Source organism: Bacillus rossius, chromosome 1 (assembly GCF_032445375.1).
Source record: "Bacillus rossius redtenbacheri isolate Brsri chromosome 1, Brsri_v3, whole genome shotgun sequence".
NCBI lineage: Eukaryota > Metazoa > Arthropoda > Insecta > Phasmatodea > Bacillidae > Bacillus > Bacillus rossius.
Genome location: NC_086330.1, coordinates 7244532 through 7264476, shown reverse-complemented (window position 1 = coordinate 7264476; position 19945 = coordinate 7244532). Strand labels below are relative to the sequence as shown.

Here is a 19945-nt window from a genome sequence, read left to right as displayed (position 1 = left end):
TAATCCGGCTGTGATCAATTTGCTCATGTGCGAATCTTTTCAAGTGTATTCCTGTTTTCAGGCGGATTACATATAATGCTTACACGATATTACAACTGTGTACAGCCACACAGACAACAGTATGTACTTTTATAAAAGATTATTTTTGAAACCAGTTGCCAAGAAAGTGTCTAATACTACAATAATTATATTTTAGCTTTGTACATCATATGGCTAATGTTATTTTTGCACATTTGAAATAAGTTTTTTTTTAAGATAATACAAAGTATTTCTTAAGAAAATTGGTTCATAATTCAAGCAAAAAAAAATGTTTAACCTTAGAAAAAATAATCGAATATTCAACAACTTGACTTTATTTTGTTTTCTTGTGCTTGTTAATGTGCGCAGTTAATACTGGAAAACTATTCAGGGAACGGTTTACAAATAAATTTTAACTATTGGAAGTACTGGGACAACACAAGGCATAAATTCCCGCGTAATAACTCGAACCCAGTATTAATGCGAACACTATTTTGTATTGATACAGCTGTTTTCATGTGAATGCACAAATTCACGTAATTGCACATGAATATTTATGTTCCGTTTACAAAAAAAACTTAGTGAATGGAGCAGTTTGTTTTAAATATCATTGTACTTTATATTAATTTCATACTTATATTCCCGTTAAAACTGTATTGAGGTTCGATGATCCGGTAAAAACTCTAATCCGGCAGTGTTGCCCGGAACGTGCCGGACTAAAGAGCTTGTTCTGTGTGTCGACTACACATACCCTCGCAGGAGCAGGGCCTGATTAACCCTTAGGCTAATTAGGCTGCAGCCTAGGGCGCGAAAATCCGGGTCCGAAGGGGGGGGGGGGAGCGGAAATCGTGTCTTCGAATGCACAATTAATCTAGCATCATTGCAGCCAATACAAATCATGTGGCCAAAAACGACATGGATTTGGTTTTCTACTTGGTAGCCTGCAGTCACTTGTCGTACAATGCGTGGGTGCTTTGCCTTTATGTACGGTCAGCTAAAAAAAAAATGGTTTGCCACCCTAAGGTTGAATGTCATGCAGATTAAAGGACAACGTTAGTTTCGCTTGCAGATCGATCTGAAAACTTTTATAGGTAGTATGAACCATGTTACAATTGCCTCTCTAGTAAACAAAGTCAAAACTAATATACTACTTTTTGACGTGACAACGTCTAATAAATCGATGAACGCCGGCTGCACGCACGAAAAAGTGTCCCTTTACGCCCGTTACGCTGTGTCCCGTTACGCCCATTGTACGCTTGCGCCGCATCTATCTCTCTTCCACTCGAGTGGAACAACCATCGATTTAACTTTTTCGAGGCACATTAAAATTCGAAACACTCCCATTCCTTCCTACTTTTCCTATCATCGTCCCACCCTTAACAGAATAACACAGATTGGAAGAAGTTAAATAGCAAACATGCATAAAAGTTATAGTTAAAATAATCTCTTCGTTAAATTAATAAACATATTTTAATTAATGAGTGCAAATAAAAGATAATTTATCAATTAAATTGTAGATTTCATTTCACTCCTTCTTTGTATCCATACAAAATAGTGATAATTCAATCAAAATTATCCAATTTTATTCATAAAGGTATGGAATCATTTCATCAATGTTTTGTTATGACGTTGTCACGTTAAACTATCGTCCGTAAACCGACTTTACAGACAACCAATTTTTTTTATGCCGACCGTAACACACACACCTGGTGGAGGCCCGTCCTCACAATTAGACCAGGGCGGTCAGAACTCTGGATCAGTCGCTGCGCAGGAGGCACGCTTGTGTTATCTCCAGCTGCAAGGAAGGCCAGCACCAGGTCCTGTGAAAGGCCAGTAAAATACCGTGAAGCATGTTCACGCTGCTCACTAAATTCAAATTTATTCCTAAGTACACGTTTCGCGACGTATTTACGGGACCCGTCTAGTCGGAGGGAGGGGGGGGGGTATATTGGTGTCAGCGAGGCGGGATGATAAGTGCGATGCTCGCTGGAGCTTGTAGCACGGTATCGCCTCTAAGCGCAAGGCTGAGGACTGGCGCGCAGTCTTCTCGTCGTGCATAGGGAAACTATGAGATATGAGCGGTGACGGTAACATTGTACGGCGAAGAGATGAAGATAAATGTATAATGCAACTCCCTAGAGTGCTTTCAAAAACTCTACTAGATGTTTTATGTTTAAAAACACACTTTTTACTATCTAAAAAAATTGGTTGTCTCTAAAGTCGGTTTACAGACGATAGTTTAACGTGACAACGTCATAACAAAACATTGATGAAATGATTGCATACTTTTATGAATAAAATTGAATCATTTTTATTTTAATAATAAAAGAATAAATACTTGAAACTATACTAGTACTCAGATTTTTAAAATGCAAGAATAATTAACCTTTATTGCCGAATTTGTTGTTGTAATATCAATGAAAACCACATTAACTTTTCACTTCACTTTATAAACAGTCGACGAAACAGTTAACGTGTAGATGACTTGTAATTAATTTTAAAAACTAGCGTTTAGCTATAAAGTTTAAATACAATTGTGGACAAGTTTTCATATAAATAAATAAACTGTAGTCAAATATCTATCATCAATTATATGAATCACCATAATTTTTGTCAATTGTAACATAACCTATTATTACTGGACTCGCCGACAGCGTAACGGAACACAGCGTAACGGAACAATGAGCGTAACGGGACACAGCGTAACGGAACAATGTGCGTAACGGGACACTTTTTCGTTAGTGCAGCCAGCGTTCATCGATTTATTAGACGTTGTCACGTCAAAAATACAGTTTAAAAACGAAATGCGTATTAATTAAATTTTTTACGTAAACAGGCTCCACTTGGATATCATAAGTAGTTTTGAAATCGCGTGGTTTTTTTTTTTTCTGAAGCTCTGCAGACCGTTATGTGTGCCCGGGTGGGCGGGGTGCTATTCAAACGTGGCAGTTAGGGAACTGTTGTTTCGAGCGCTTCGAAGATGTTCCAACACGAGAGACGTGTACCCGCCTTCTTTGCCCAGGATGAAAGAGCGTGAATGCATGTGTTTTTAAAGGTATGTTCGGGCATTATCCTCGCCGCAAGGTGGGCGGGCCCAAGGGCGGAACTAAGTGTGACGGGGGGCGGGGGTGTGACGTCACGGCCTGATCGCGGCGCGGGAACGTGAATAATGCATGGCGCTGCGCCCTGGCAGCCGGACGGTGGAACTAATGCCGAGTGTCTACGGCGTCTCCTCCTCCTCCATGGAGGGAGGGGAAGCCTTCTTTCACAGACGAGAGAGCCAAACGCACGATCGTGTATCTTCGGTTTTTTTTTTGTTCATTGTAAATAAATATGGCGATGTTGATAAAAGGATACTAATGGCCAATTAGTAGAGACCGGAAAAATTCGCGAAATCATTTCGCGATAGGCTAAAATACAAATAGTTATACCTCAGTGCTGCCTCTGCTATTGGCTCACAACTCACCTGGATGTCTCTGGGCCAATGAGAAACACCCAACCAAAGCTGTATCGAATCACAGGCTGCTACGTTGGGACGTCTCAAAACACAGCAGCCAATGAGTGGGTGACATTTGACCGAGTGTAGGTAGAACTATGGAATTCATCCTGCAGGTCATTGAGCCCGCGAATTTTTCCGGTCCCTATCAATTAGGTTAGGTTAGCTACATTATAAATACTTTAAAACATTGTGGACGGTTGATTTGGTTAGGATAGCTACATTAAAAATAAGGGGGAAAAAACATGAACTTCGGGGAACTTCGGGTTTTGGCTCTCTCGTCTGTGAGAAGAAGGCTTCCCTGGAGGGGGTAGGGGAGGGGCGTGGTTGCGGGGAGAGCGTGACTAACGCAGGCAGCGCGCGTGCTGGGGTCTTAATCACGCGCGTCTGCCTCGCCAGGTGCGGCCCCTTTTCACACGCGCCGCGTCTCTGCCGGAGAGTGACATCTCAGCTGTCGGTCCGCGGCATCTGGCGGGAGTCACTTCCTGAACGCCACAGTGCTGCCAACTGCGGAGGATGGCGCGAACCGAAGTTCACAGTGACAAAGGGATACTTTATGGCATTAACCGTTCAAAGAATTGTAACAAGATGAGCAGTGTTTTAATAAAAATGTCTTCTCTAAATCAGGTCCTTAGCCGAGGTTTAGTAATTTTTTTCAAGTCTTTTTTTTTCTCTTTTATCGGAGCCGTTTCATTATTTATAGTTTAAAATTTCGGCTTGCTAATCATACGATTCAGTGGTCGACGTAGCTGCTCCGGCAGCGATTTCTAGCGGCAGCATCGAAAGCTACGTGTGATTCGCGTTCAGAAATCCAGTTGCGTATATTTATCGTTGTTTTAAAGAATTCTGCGTTAAATTTCTTACCCTAGTTTCTTATTATAAGTGTGTTTGCAACATGAGAACTCTTTAATGCTCGTTACCGAGGTTAGATGTTTTGTATCACTGGTGAGTATTGTTTTTGTACTTACGATCAATCGACCGATAATGACGTCCTTGCAGTTTTCATTCCTGGTGGTCGGAGTAACAAAATAAAAGAGCGCGTGTAACTCAGTACATGTGATAGAAGTGAAACTTATTTGGCAATTCAAACCTAAACTCGTAAGTATATTGTAAGGTGTAAAACGGCAGAGAGAGAGAGAGAGAGAGAGAGAGAAGACAATTTTCTAAATAAACATGAATTAACAAATTAATTTCTCACTTGAAAATAATGGTTCATGATCTATAAGTATAGATTAATTAACAATAAAAATTACTCACTGTTGAAATACTCTCACCATAAAGACAATTTTGTTTAGTAAATATCAAAACTAGGATTAAGAATAATAAACTAGTTTTTAATTTAATTTTATATTATTTGTAGGTTAGATGTGATTCAGTGTTCTGATAGACTGATTTTGTATTTCTGCAAATACCGTATCACCTTATCATTGCTCTATAGTGCTACAGATTCTGCAAGTAGGCTACATAGACATACTGCAATGCATTCATAGGCATTGATAATGTTCTGCCGTTGCATGAATTAACAATGACAACATGTCCGCCGCGACGCGAAAACAAAACGGCACGGATATTTACATTATAACCATGTTGCCACAAAGTGATAATAAAAACAGAATATTTCAAGCATGGTATTTGTTTAAAATATTTTAACTAGCATATTCTACGTTGTAATTAATATATTTCCATTTTTGTGGGCTCCCAATTATCATACGGTGTGTGATTTAGTTAATAAGATTTTAATTCATGACAAATAATTACCCTGTGAAACTAAAGCGTGAAAAGTATTATACCAGCATAAAATATTTTGTTACACAGCTAAAACAATACTCTGTTTAAAACTGTTTAAGAATACTGAATAATTAAAATAATACATACTTAAAAGAACACAGTTTTCTTGCGAAGATGGCTAGTGGCGCGGTGCACCATAACCTCAAACCCCGCCGTGTTGCGCTCTGCCCAAGTCGGAGTGACGCATGCGCAGGCGGGACCCTACCGCCACAACCCGCCTATGGGAAGCCTATGATGTACATTCTATATTGCACAGACCAAATACTCACGTTGGCAAGCCTTCTTTTCACAGACGAGAGAGCCAAACGCACAATCGTGCATCTTCGGTTTTTTTTTGCATTGAAAATAAATAATATACACTCACGATAACTAATGGTCAATTAGGTTAGGCTAGCTACATTATAAATACTTTAAAACATTGTGTACGGTTGATTTGGTTAGGATAGCTACATTAAAGATACTGTGAAATCATGTAAACGGTTTCTTAGCCCTGGATAATTACATATTTAAAAGTTATTTGCTAAGCAACCATAAAATGATTTTACAGTATTTTTAATGTAGCTATACTTACCTAATATAACCAACATTCCACAATGTTTTAAAGTATTTATAATTTAGCTAACCTATCCTAATCGACCGCAAAATTTAATGCCACACCGGTTTATACAATGAGATGGAACGGAAAAAAAAGCGAGCATGAACTTCGGGGAACTTCGGGTTTGGCTCTCTTGTCTGTGAAAAGAAGGCTTGCCAGCGTGAGTAATCGGGTCTGTGCAATATAGAATGTACATCATAGGCTTCCCCCCGCCTATCCCTGCAGCATGGCGGCGCGCCAGTTCTCTGCACCGTCCGCAACCCACCAGCGTCAGGAATAGTTTCACAACAATGTTTCACCTGGCTGGCTGGCAGCCTGGCGGGAAACGACGAAAGTCGCCCCCTAAAAACCAGTCCTACCAAAACTAAAAAGTGGACAGAAATGTCCAAGTGCCCGCCCTTGCTTAGTAGACATTTTCTACTCTTCCAACTCTTCTTCCTGAGCCATCCTTCTACTCCCGTAACCAACCAGCATGAAATTAATGCATGAATTTTTGCATCCCGCTTGTCAGTGCCCAGGGTTTTCCCTGTGTCTATGCAGGTTTTACCTGGGCCCAACATATCTATTTTAGTCTAGAATAGTCAAGTGAGGGGAGTTAGTCATGGCGCCAATTGCTGCCATGGCTGGCCAATCCCCCTCCTTAGCACATATGCATGTTCCCCTTTCTGCATGGTACCCCCTGCATGATTAGAGCGTATAGGCTTCGGCCTGAGACGCACTTAGAGTCTCTCACTAACCCGGACCCCTCCCAATATACTTAGTTTTTTAGCTTAGGTTAGGAAAAAAAATTTTTAACAATGTTTCACGAAAACGCATTAAAATTCAACCTTGAAATTTTACGTCCATCACGCCCGAAGAAGCTTCACTTCAAAAACAAAGCGCCGCGATGAATGGAGCATGGGATTTCCGGGTCCAATTGTACTGATATGTCATCTGCAGGCTGAAGTGATATATGTGAACGATCGTTAAGGGAGTATAGTCCTCTTAAAAAAATTTAGTAATTAACACAGACTACTTACTTATGTGATCGTATGGGTTACGGCTATCAAACTAATTACATACAACTTATCTGGGGTTGGTTTTTCGAACCAGCGACCCTTGAGCTAGATGTTAGGAAGTCTGGCCCTTTCTTCACCAGGATGACTTTTTTAATACCCTTACAATCCCTGTTATCTTGTTGATTATCATCACAGAGACGTATTTGCTTACGTAAAAGTTCATTTATTGCTCTAATTGTTCTGCATTAGCCTTCCTGCGGTTAGATTAAGTATATAATAGTTCAATAGTTAAATATTTGCATGGAAAAATATAAACGTATAAAATCAATTTTTACAACTATTTTATTTCCGAAATTATATATGTATATATATGTTTCACATATGCCTGGAAATTTGTTCGGTTATGATGACGTTTCTATGGTAATCTCTGTCTGCAAGTGTGAAAACTGTTTCGTTCACAGGTTCCGAGGTAGAGTTGTGCTTGAGATGGCAGTGTTTGTTGTCTGGTGACACGTGTGTTATCTTGCAGGCTGCTCAACAACAACCTTGAGATGGCAGTGTTTGTTGTTTGATACACGTGTGTTATCTTGCAGGCTGCTCAACAACAACCTTGATATGGCAGTGTTTGTTGTCTGATACACGTGTGTTCTCTTGCAGGCTGCTCAACAACAACCTTGATATGGCAGTGTTTGTTGTCTGATACACGCGTGTTATCTTGCAGGCTGCTCAACAACAACCTTGATATGGCAGTGTTTGTTGTCTGATACACGCGTGTTCTCTTGCAGGCTGCTCAACAACAACCTTGAGATGGCAGTGTTTGTTGTCTGATACACGCGTGTTCTCTTGCAGGCTGCTCAACAACAACCACATCACCAGGCTGCAGGCGGGGGTGTTCAGCGACCTCAGAGAGCTCAGATACTTGTGAGTACCCTCTGCGACTCGCCCCTGGTTGCTGTGTTGCGAATCATGAAGGTATCTCTCAAGCATCTACGGTATCTCTCCTATTTTTGCTTGTAAAATAGATCACTTCAAAGAAAACCCAACGTATTTATACGAAGGATATTCGTAAAGTAAGTTCCGTTTGATCATTAAAAAAACAAATAAACTCGTGAGAAAAAGTTTTTATTGATATTTTTAGTTTACTACAGACCTTCTCTGCATTTTCAAATTTGTCGCCTTTCAGTTCCAAGCAATTTTCGCAAAGCTGCGCCAGTTTATTTAACCCCTCTGCATAGAAGTACGCCACCTGGAAATTAAACCAGTTGACAATCGTTATTTTTTTATGTTTTCTGTAATTTTTGACTCAGGTTTCAAGAAGCCATTTTCGTCCCCAAAAAACGGCCGCTATCATTTTTCGACTCGTGTACGGAGATTGCTTCAAATTTTTCCGGAGAAGTTTACTGAGTGCCTGTACTTAGCTACACGCATTGCGTATTCTTAGTGCGTGATGCCTATGGTTAAGGCATCCGTTCCATTCCCAGGCGGAGAACTTACATGCAGAGTGGTTAAGAAACTGGTGCAGCGTTGCGGAAAGTGCTTTCAACTGAAATGTGAACTACATATGTAGTAAACTAAAACTGTCAATTTAAACCTTTTTTCTTACGTTTTTTTTTATTTTTTTAACGACCAAATGGAGCTTACTTTACGAATATTCCTCTTATGTTAAATTTCCTATTTATAGATAAATAACTTTCTTACATGTTAAAAAATATCTTGCAAGTGCCTGTATCGTTAACTGTGATTTTAAATTTGTCGGTGTATGTGCAGTGCGGTGTATTTGCGAAGCGGCATAATTTCCTGGTGTATAAAAGACAAAAGTTTTTCGAACTGATTCTCAGAATTGTAACAGACGAAATTATTTTACTTGTTATATTTTTTATAACAGTTTGGCATCCCTGCCTCAGTATCGTGAGCAGGGATCACAGCTGTCCAGCACCTGCAGTGTGTAGCGCGGCAGTAGGAACACTCGCGGTTACCCCTGCTCTTCGGCGATAGGCAACCGGTTGTACTTCAGTGTACTTGCAGTTGCTGGCACGTGGCGTTGTTGCGATAAACTTCAAATACAGTTTAATCATTCAGTATGACTTTCCCGGATATTTTCGACTGACGGATGATATAGCATATCGCCACTTTACATTTAGGGAGTTGGATTTTAAATTATTGAACTGTGATTCTCTGTGGAATTCGCTGATTATACAGTAACTCGCACTGCCTTGCTTTTTTAATTTCCAGCTTAATAAATGAGCGTATAGCGAATAGTATATCACGTTTACAAAACACTGGGTCAGCTTTTGTTATTATTCTACTTAAAGAAGAACCTATACTTGGCTGTTAAATATATCTAATGCTTGCTAGGAATTTTTTATTTAAAATGATACACTATACCTTTTTATTTTTCTCTCTTTGAAATTGGATTCAGAAAAAAAATATTTTTGTCTGTTCATAAGAATAATTATTTTGTGATTTCTTCTCTAAAACGTAATTATTATTTATTTTAGTGACGTGACAACGTCTAATAAATCGATGAGCGCCGGCTGCACGCACGAAAAAGTGTCCCGTTACGCACATTGTCCAATTACGCTGTGTCCCGTTACGCTCATTGTACGCTTGCGCCGCATCTATCTCTCTTCCACTCGATTGGAACAACCATCGATTTGACTTTTTCGAGGCACATTAAACTTGAACCGACTTTACAGACAATCAATTTTTTTTTCCATCGGCTTTAAGTACGTGCTGTAACTTAATTACCAGGTTCGCCGCTGGAAGTCCATAGAGGCCATCTGATGACAGCACTGCCCAGCAGTCGCTTCCCTCGCCCGTAGAGGCGAGGCGCCAGCTGCGCGGGCCAGGACTCTAGCTCTTACAGACCCGAGTGCACAGGACAGACAGCGGAGTGGGCATAGTTTCCGCTGTCTGGGTGCAGGGACGTTGCTGTCAAACACCGCGAGAGCTCGCAACATAAAACTTCCTTCGATGATTTTAATTGTTTTAAATTTTCCGTTGTAAATTAGTCGATTAAGATTAAAAATGGAATACTTTTTTGAAAAAAAAAATTGATTTTCGGTAAAGTCGGTTTACGGACGATAGTTTAACGTCACAACGTCATAACAAAACATTGATGAAATGATTGCATACTTTCATGAATAAAATTGAATCATTTTTAATTGAATCATCACTATTTTATATAGATACAAAGAAGGAGTGAATTGAAATAAACAATTTAATTGATAAATTTACTTTTATTTGCACTCATTAATTCAAATATGTTTATTACTTCAACGAAGAGATTATTTTAAGAATAACTTTTATACATGTTTGCTTTTTAACTTCTTCCAATCTGTGTTATTCTGTTAAGGATAGGACGATGATAGGAAAAGTAGGAAACGAATGGGAGTGTTTCAAGTTTAATGTGCCTCGAAAAAGTCAAATCGATGGTTGTTCCAATGGAGTGGAAGAGAGATAGATGCGGTGCAAGCGTACAATGAGCGTAACGGGACACATAGTAACGGGAAAATGTGCGTAACGGGACACAGAGTAACGGGAAAATGTGCGTAACGGGACACTTTTTCGTGCGTGTGCAGCCGGCGTTCATCGATTTATTTGATGTTGTCACGTCAAAAATGTAATTCTTTATGAAAAAAAAATTTCTCGCTTCGTTGTGACAGCAACATTTTTGAGGTTACTTTTCATACATTTTTCCAGCACATTTGATAACATTGGCCACTCCAGTTTCGATTAAAAAATGTTTGCGCCATTGCCTTTGATCAAATCATATCCATTTTAGCATAATAGTAATATTTTATCTGCTGAACAAGCAGACTGACCTACGACTGGATTGCTTCATGATTTTTGCAACCTGCATGAATTTACACGCACATTGCTTGTACGAGCTATTTTTTTTACATCAACCTTTGTATAGGCCTGAAGCTTGTGAAACCTTTATTTACGCTGATTACGCTATAACAGTGCTCTGCCACATCTAACAACTTGTTCATTGCTTATGTGATAGATTTACAGACTATTATCATACCATACATTTTTGTAACTTGCGTTAGTAATAATTTTAAAATTTGCTTATTTGTTATTTATGTGTATATACATTTATGTATACATAATATTGGCTTTACTACCTTTAAAACACCGTTGTCACGCAGATTTTATGCTTCGCAACTTAAAAATAATAAACTGTCGCTCTAGGGAACTAGATACAGTATCAGGACTTACTAAAACGGATATTTTATATATGCAGTTACTACGCTACATATAACAATTTCATCTAAAACTTACATGACGTTGTTTATAACAGCTGTAGTTGACATTATATTGGAAAATCTTGAACGAGTTTGTGGGGGGAGCATAAAGCCAGATTATAGCATACTGGGGTTAAGACGAAAGGGAACATCACCACTTTGAAAACATCTGTTTACTTGTTCTTGTCCCTAAACTTTGAGTGGTACGTATAAATGCCATAAGGGAACGATGCCTAGCAACTATCCGGTTGGTTGGCGCAGAGGACAAGAAGGGTCTACGTCCAACAGTGTGTGCTTGTGACACTAGCATCTCGCCTGCATGCGCCTCGCTGAAGCCTGACGCCCGGCCGCCTGGCTGTGTTGTCTCCCAGGTACCTGTACAAGAACAAGATCCGGCAGCTGGAGTCAGGCGTGTTCCAGGACCTGCCTCGCCTGGAGCAGCTGTGAGTAGCCACTGCTTCTGGAGCTGGAGCCGAGCATTCTCGGGCCTGACGCGCAGTGAAACCGTAACCAGCAACAACCTGCTCTTGGCTGAGGCCTGTTGCTGGTGGCAGTCGCGCCGGAGTGTACTAGCTTCCAACAGCTTCAACTTGCTTCAACTTGCTTCCACCAGCTTCCACCAGCTTCAATCAGTTCCACCAGCTTCCACCAGCTTACACTAGCTTCCACCAGCTTCCACTAGCTTCCACCAGCTTCCACCAGCTTCCACCAGCTTCCACCAGCTTCCACCAGCTTCCATCAGTTCCACCAGCTTCCACCAGCTTACACTAGCTTTAACCAGCTTCCACTAGCTTCCACCAGCTTCCACCAGCTTCCGTCAGTTCCACCAGCTTCCACCAGCTTACACTAGCTTTAACCAGCTTCCACTATATTCCACTAGCTTCAACCAGCTTCCACCAGCTTCCACCAGCTTACATTAGCTTTAACCAGCTTCCACTATATTCCACTAGCTTCAATCAGCTTCCCCATCTTCCGCCATCTTACACCAGCTTCCACTAGCTTTAACCAGCTTCCATCATTTCCATCAGTTCCACCAGCTTTCACCAGCTTTCACCAGCTTCAACCAGCTTCCCCCAGTTTCAACCAACTTCCCCATATTTCGCCATCTTACACCAGCTTCAACCAGCTCCCCCCATCTTTCGCCTTCTTACACCAGATTCCAGTAGCTTTAACCAGCTTCACCTATCTTCTACCAGATTCTACCAGCTTCTACAATCTTCCACCAGCTTACACTAGCTTCCACTATCCTCCACCAGCTTCAACCAGCTTCCACCAATTTTCACCAACTTCCACCAGCTTCAACCAGCTTCCACCAGCTTCTACAATCTTCCACCAGCTTACACTAGCTTCCCCCAGCTTCCACTAGCTTCCACCAGCTTCGACCAGCTTCCACCAGCTTCTACTGGCATGTTTGGTCCATTCTTTTTGTACTAGGTAACTCTTACAGCTGCGTTTAAGCACCATATCACACAATCACAGATGTTCTGTTATTATTTTTTAACTGAAACTTCTTTGCAGCCGACTTAAGTGAACTTTCTAAGTTAGCATAATATTTTTTTTACAGTATGAATAGTCAAAGATACCCAATTAAAATATTTTGCCCCATAATTCATGCAACAATTTTTTTCGCCAAAAGATTAGCATGTTAGATTTTATTTTGAATGTTTATCAGTAGTAAAGTTATTCAAGATTGCATAACAAATATTTGTAGGGACAGTAACTATTAATTTGGTGCAGAACATGCTTATAACTTAAAAATTACGAACATGTTTTAATGTTTTTTTATTCCGAAGAATAATTAATTGGTCTTTTTAACTATTCTCGGCTTGACGTTGGGTTCGGGGACAGCCTGTATGTAGGCTACACGTTTTATATATTGGACGATGTTGGACATAATTACGTAATTTTGAATACAGGTCTTTTTGACTGTCTTATTTTTTCATTAATTTCTCATTTTAGATTAATTATCTCAATAATTTAAGTATTTAAGCAAAAATTACCAAGTAATCTTACCTAATGTCTATTCAGTTCTTAGTCGTTATAAAATGCAGTTATTATAATTTCTAATATCTTCGCATTGACATAACTGTCGGTAGTTTTAATAATTTGATAAAACGTAATAACTTTTATTTTTCATCTTTCGGCTTTCAAATACAGTGAGAATTGTTCGTAGTAAGAAGCCATTATTACAAGACGTTAGTCCTCATCAGTAAAGGTGAATTGAATGATGCATTAGTAGCAAGCTGCGGATTTATATTTTGTATTTTTATTTCGTGAACAATTGTCTAGTAACGTTCCATATTAGACGCGCTAATAAAACAACTACCTCCTTTTAAAAACTGCCTAGTGGAGCTCGAAGCGCTGACACAGTTCTCTGGTGCGAATGGCTGCGCCAGAAAATTCCAAGCATTGCTCAGATCTCACAATCTAAAAAAAAAAAAAATACGTATTTGTTTTCGAAGAGCGAGGTCATAAATCAGTTTTGTTGGTCCCGTGAAACCTTGGCTGCAGGTTGCAAATCATTTCTGGACGAATTATATAAATGTAGACGCGCGCGTGCATTTCAGAGCGAATTCCATACACATGTTTTGTTTATACGGGCCTCGCAAAGATTTATGGTCCTAGAATGTGAATGTGAATTTCACCACTAAAAATAACTTGTTTTTGTTTTGGACTTGGGAAGCCTACGATGTACATTCTGTATTGCACAGACCCGAATACTCACGTTGGCAAGCCTTCTTTCAACAGACGAGAGAGCCAAACGATCGATCGTGCATCTTCGGTTTTTTTTTGTTCATTGTAAATGAATAAATATACAATTCATGATAACTAATGGTCAATTAGGTTAGGTTAGCTACATTATAAATACTTTAAAACATTGTGGACGGTTGATTTGGTTAGGATAGCTACATTATAGATACTATGAAATCATGTCAACAAAAAAGCTAGCATGAACTTCGGGGAACTTCGGGTTTGGATCTCTCGTCTGTGAAAAGAAGGCTTGCCAACGTGAGTATTCGGGTCTGTGCAATACAGAATGTACATCGTAGGCTTCCCTTTGGGCATGGATAATTCGTATTTTTTTTTATCGTTCAGCGATAGTAACGTAAACAATTATAACTTGCGTAAAGTAATCAAGTCTGAGAGAACAGAGACGCTCGACGTAATGTTCGTTCGTGATGCTGTTTAGGGCCTATGAAGAGAGACAGAGAGAGAGAGACAGAGAGAGAGCTTCGTTATTCCGGCGAATGTATCTTCAGAAGCTGCTGGTGTTGCAGAAATAGGCTGCCCATGGACAGCGTCTCACACGCGGTTGGTTGTTAATGAGATAGACGCCAAAGTTGTCGGGGACTCCGAAATTGCCTTAGCACTCCCATCTCGGTAATGCTCGCGCAAAGGCTGATGGGAAATTCAGCACGTAATATTTGGCGATGATAAAGCTTTGGCTTTTGATGCAAGTTCCTAAACTTTCCCCGCCCCGTGGTACAACAAGTACATACCTCCTAAGCATATTTTTATATAAAATTTAATTTTGTGTTTTTTTTTATTTTTCACTCCGCGGTTTACATTTTCACCCACAAAATAAACAGTATTTTATTGCTTTCAAAGGGGGCATTGCTTTGAAAACTACAAGTCAAAGAGGCGATCCCAAAGAAAATTAGAGGCATGCTACTCCAAAATGTGCTCTGACATTACCTCCTTATAGAATAAAAAAAGTGTTTAGTTGTGACTCTGCTCTTCCATTTCTAGTGAAATTATTACAGTATCGACTGCCAATTTATCACTCTTTTTAACAATGTGAGTTGTATCTGTATCTGAAATGAATAAATGAACTCAGGTTGCAGTCATTCGTTGGAATAATATTTTGCAGATATTACTAAATACATTCCTTCTAATTTTTTATGTCACAGAAAATTTATTTATAGTGAACACAATAAACTATTTTTAGTAACAAACCGTTTGTTCACTAAAAATATGTTTTATAGTTTGAATTTTCACGGGATTATTTTGGGCTGTCACGCTGTATTCTTAGGGAAGGGTTTTTATTCTCCTTTGAAGGTGGCATTTTAAACACAACTTTATTTTACAAATTGTGAAAATTTTATGGATGTATATTATCATGTATAATGTTTCATTATACATGAATCTACACTACTAAATCTCTCGCTGCCATAAAATTAGCTTGGGATACAAAGAGGCAACTTCTTTTTTGGTTCACAAATTTAACACGGAAATTATGCATGGCTGTTGCGATGCGCCATGGTGTACTAACAGGACAGCATGTAAAGATATGTTATTTTATTCCATACACGCGATTTATTTTTCCACTTCCTTACTTAATAAACAGGCTACTGAAATGTGACAACACAAAATGAGCGGCTTAGCCAATGTATGAAATGGCTTCTTACACAAACGATAAAGAGACATATAAAATTCGCGGATTCATTTCGCGATAGGCTAGCATCAAAACAACTATACCTTCGTACCGCTTCTGCGATTGGCCCACATTTTATCCGGGGAACTGTGAGCCAATGGGAAGCACTAAACCAAGAAAGTGCCGAAATACGGACAGCCTAGTTGAGACGTCTCACGCGTCAGTAGCCAATGAACAGGTGTCATTTCCGCGAGTATTTAAAGCACTGTGGAGTCTATCCTAGAGGTCAATGAATCCGCGAATTTTGCAGGTCTCTAACGATGAGCTAATAATGATAGTTTGGTTGCCGGTCTGCATATAGTGCGTTGCAGCTTAGCCTACGTGTAATCTTTTGCACCAAAAATCGAGGTTCCTGGTTAAATTTAAGAGCTTGCTTTATCAAAAAAAGATTTTTTACCATTTATCTTTACTTTGTTTTGATAATTTTAATAATTTTTTTCCAGGCACTGCACATGGATCCTTGCACATTATTATAATAAATTTTGTTAATTATTTTTTGGTGAGATTAAGCGTTATTTTTACTTTAATTTGTGTGTGTTGTTTATTTCATTTGTTTTCAGATACCTCCACTTTAATGAAATCGTGGATTTTGAGTCTGAAACATTTTCTAACTTGCCTTCGCTAGAACGTCTGTAAGTAGTGCCGACGGCAGCAGAGAGATAGAGATAGAGAGAGAGAGAGAGAGAGAGAGAGAGATTGTGTGCCCGCCTCAGACGACAGGCAGAGACGGCGCGTTCCTCAACATCTCAGGAGCGACTGCGGAGGGGAGAGAACATAACGGTTCCGTGGCCTCCACGAGATAATTTAACATAATTAACTCTTATCTATTTTTTTTGGTATCGTGACGGTAGATCACCACAAAAATAGGGGGGGGGGGGGGTTGTCTGTAAAGTCGGTTTACGGAAGATAATTTTACGTGATAACGTCATAAGAAAACATTGATGAAAAACTGCATACTTTTTTTAATTTACAAATATTATTTACAGTTTTTTTTTTCAAATTAAATTTAAATATATTTGTTTAAATATAATCACGAACAATTAGTTAAAAAGGCCCGCCTCAACCTGTTTGAATTGTTATAGAAGATTTTCTCGCGCGGTGGTTGGCAGGTTCTGGCACGCTCGGATCAGGCGGAACGTGACAATTTTGTCGTGCGTGCAGCCGGCGTTCATCTATTTATAAGACGTTATCACGTCAAAAAAACATGGTAAAGCATAAGAAGCCCTAAATTGAAATAGGACATTTCTTTCTTGTACCGTCGAACTAAAGACAGAGATATGAACTGGAATCGATGAATTTTTTTTTTTTGAGCTTAAACCAAGCCTTTTTCACTAACTCAGCGTTTTCCAGTCATATTAAGCTGAAAGATGCACTCGGAGCTACATAGGCTGGACCCACTTACGAAGTGCAGTGTTTGTTGGGATGTTAATGCAGGTCAGCGAAATCTTGGACGCATCGGAGAGAGGATGAAATACGTTTAGATGTTGTTTTTTTTTGACGTGATAACGTCTTATAAATCGATGAACGCCGGCTGCACGCACGAAAAAATTTTCACGTTCCGCCTGATCCGAGCGTGCCAGAACCGGCCCACCACCGTGCGAGAAAATCTTCTATAATATCAAACATGTTAAAGGCGGGCTTTTAACCAATTGTTCGTGATTATATTTGAACAAATTATTTAAATTAAATTTTGCAAAAAAACTGTAAATAGTATTTGAAAATTAAAAAAAGTATGCAATTTTTCATCAATGTTTTCTTATGACGTTATCACGTAAAATTATCGTCCGTAAACCGACTTTACAGAAAACCCCCTTTTTTTTAATTTTAAAATGGCAATGTGGGTCAAGATGGAAGGAAGGAACTTTGCACGAGTTGTTGGGTGGACAGGGGAGGAAGAAGGCTGGTGCTAGGAACGGTCAGGACAAGGAAGATGAGCTCGAGTATGGACCAGATCTCCCCGCAAGTCTCCGGCAGGTGTAGCGACGAGGCGAACAGCCTGGCTCTGCCTGTCCTCTGGGGTCGGCGAGGCGAACAGGAAGCTTGCCGCTGTGTCTCGGGGACAAGTCCAGACACCGACCGTGTGTGTGTGTGTGTGTGTGTGTTTGCACTGACTGGCTCGCTGTCCCTTGCAGATACCTGCATTTCAACAGGATCGAACACATAGAGCCGGGGGCTTTCAGTCGCTTGAGAAGTCTGGAGCGCCTGTGAGTAGAGCCTGAGAGTGTGTGTGTGTGTGTGTGTGTGTGGGTTTGCACGCAGTCGGCCCGTCTAACCCTCGCCCTGTGCGCGGTAGGGAAGCCTACGATTCACTCGTCCTTCCGGACATCCCCGAATACTCACGTTGGCAAGCCTTCTTTTCACAGACGAGAGAGCCAAACCCGAAGTTCCCCGAAGTTCTAGCTCGCTTTTTTTTCCCGTACCACAACAGGTGTATTTATTTGGGGGGGGGGGGAATTCGCTTAGCAAATAACTTTTTAAAATGTAGCTATCCAGGGCTAGGAAACAGTTTACATGATTTCACAGTATCTTTAATGTAGCTATCTTAACCGAATCAACCGTCCACAATGTTTTAAAGTATTTATAATGTAACTAACCTAACCTAATTGACCATTAGTTATCATTAGTTGTATATTTATTTACAATGAACAAAAAAAACCGAAGATGCACGATCGGGCGTTTGGCTCTCTCGTCTGTTGAAAGAATGCTTGCCAACTTGAGTATTTGGGTATGTCCAGAAGAACGAGTGAATCGTAGGCTTCCCGTGCGGGGTAGGCCCTAGTCACTGGTCAGAATAATTAGGGCGTCAGACAGAAACTATCAGGGGATCAGACGACATGTACTTCCAGCAACAGTATGCGCTACAGGCAGTGACTATTGCCAGCCCGTCGGCAAGGCGGGACGACAGGAATGTATCGGCTCGGGAAGGTCACCTTTCACACTTTTGGGTGGCGGTAGTGTAGCTGGGTAGTAACTTGAAAGGTACCCTTTCCGATTTCTTAAAATGCATATTATTTTCTGCTTTAAAATCGTGAAAGTTACCTCTTCTAACCTTATCTTACCTAACCTAACATAACCTAACCTAACCTAACCTAACCTAAACTAACCTAACCTAACCTAACCTAACCTAACCTAACCTTTCCGAGGGGATACCTTTCCAGTCCAAATTTTCATTGAAACAAAAACATTTTAAGAAATAGGAAAGAGGGTACCTTTCCAGTTTCTCCCCAGCTACACTACCGCCACCCAAAAGTATGAAAGGTACCCTTTCTGAGGGGATATACAATTCAGGCACTCTCCCCCCCTCCCCCCGGGCAAGTCAACGCACCTTGCAAACAGCAACGGGACGGAAGGAGCCATTTACAACTTCCCGTAATCGTTTTTTTCTCCAGATGGCTTGTCTGCAGCGGTCTGTATGCACGTAGGCCCGTGGTGTGCGACTTATCAACAAGAGGAACTAGGTTGAAGGAACATCGTGGAAGGGGTACACGCCGAATTCTCCAGGGGAGCTGAATTGTTGCCCCTTGGAAGGGCAGCCCTTCAGGATTTTTCTGGCAGTGGTTAGTTTAGGTTAGGTTAGGTCACTTTACAAACTAACTACTGTCAGAAAAATCCTGAAGGGCTGCCCTTTCAAGGGGCAGCATTTCAGTCGCCCCAATTCTCCGATGAGTCGCGATTCATGTCAGAACCTGCGTGATCGACGTTTCTGATGAATAGGGAAGTGGAACACCAAACAACCCAGCAAGGATCTGGTGTTAATAATCTAATTACTTTTTTACCTGATAACGTCTTATAAATCGATGAACGCCCGGCTGCACGCACGAAAAAAGCATGACTCATTGTCACGGCCAACCACCGTGCGAGAAAATCTTCTATAATATCAAACGGGTTAAGGCGGGCTTTTTAACTAATTGTTCGTGATTATATTTGAACATATTATTTTAATTAAATTTGCAAAAACTATAAATAATATTTGAAAATTAAAAAAAAAAAGAATGCAATTTTTTAATCAATGTTTTCTTATGACGTTATCACGTAAAATTATCGTCCGTAAACCGACTTTACAGACAATCCCTCCTCTTTTTTTTGTCTGATCTCCTAATTATTCTGGCCAGTTTAGTTTGCCTGCGGGCCAGTAGTTTCTGGTGGCTTTGTTAACACGTCCTGGTCTAACCCCGGTCTGTAGCTGCGCATCTGTACAGTCGTGTCCAAGAGCGCTACCTACAGTTCATCAAGCGGCCTGGTGGATGTTAACCGCATGCACTAATGCATTGTTACAACAGTGGATTGGTGAAGTGCCAGTCTTCGGGGCGCAGTGTGTGCACTAACTCGGGTCGTTACCACAACTCCGAACCTACAATAACGTCG

The 19945-nt window shown here is 40.4% G+C and overlaps 1 protein-coding gene across 8 annotated transcripts in view; it reads left to right on the top strand.

The window, feature by feature from the left end:
- The window catches only part of LOC134531653 (peroxidasin), a 443688-nt gene that overhangs the window by 377091 nt on the left and 46652 nt on the right, over window positions 1–19945 (top strand). For 3 of the 8 annotated variants that reach the window (XR_010075058.1, XM_063367423.1, XM_063367441.1), the window contains exons 3-5: window positions 7745–7816; window positions 11517–11588; window positions 16141–16212. Coding sequence is in view for 7 of the 8 variants with exons in the window: in XM_063367423.1 (XP_063223493.1) it covers window positions 7745–7816; window positions 11517–11588; window positions 16141–16212 (216 nt within the window). In the remaining variant the exon portion in view is untranslated. Of the gene's footprint in view, window positions 1–7744; window positions 7817–11516; window positions 11589–16140; window positions 16213–17712; window positions 17785–19945 lie in introns of all 8 variants that reach the window. The other 5 variants (XM_063367432.1, XM_063367477.1, XM_063367460.1 and 2 more) reach the window with 4 other exon arrangements.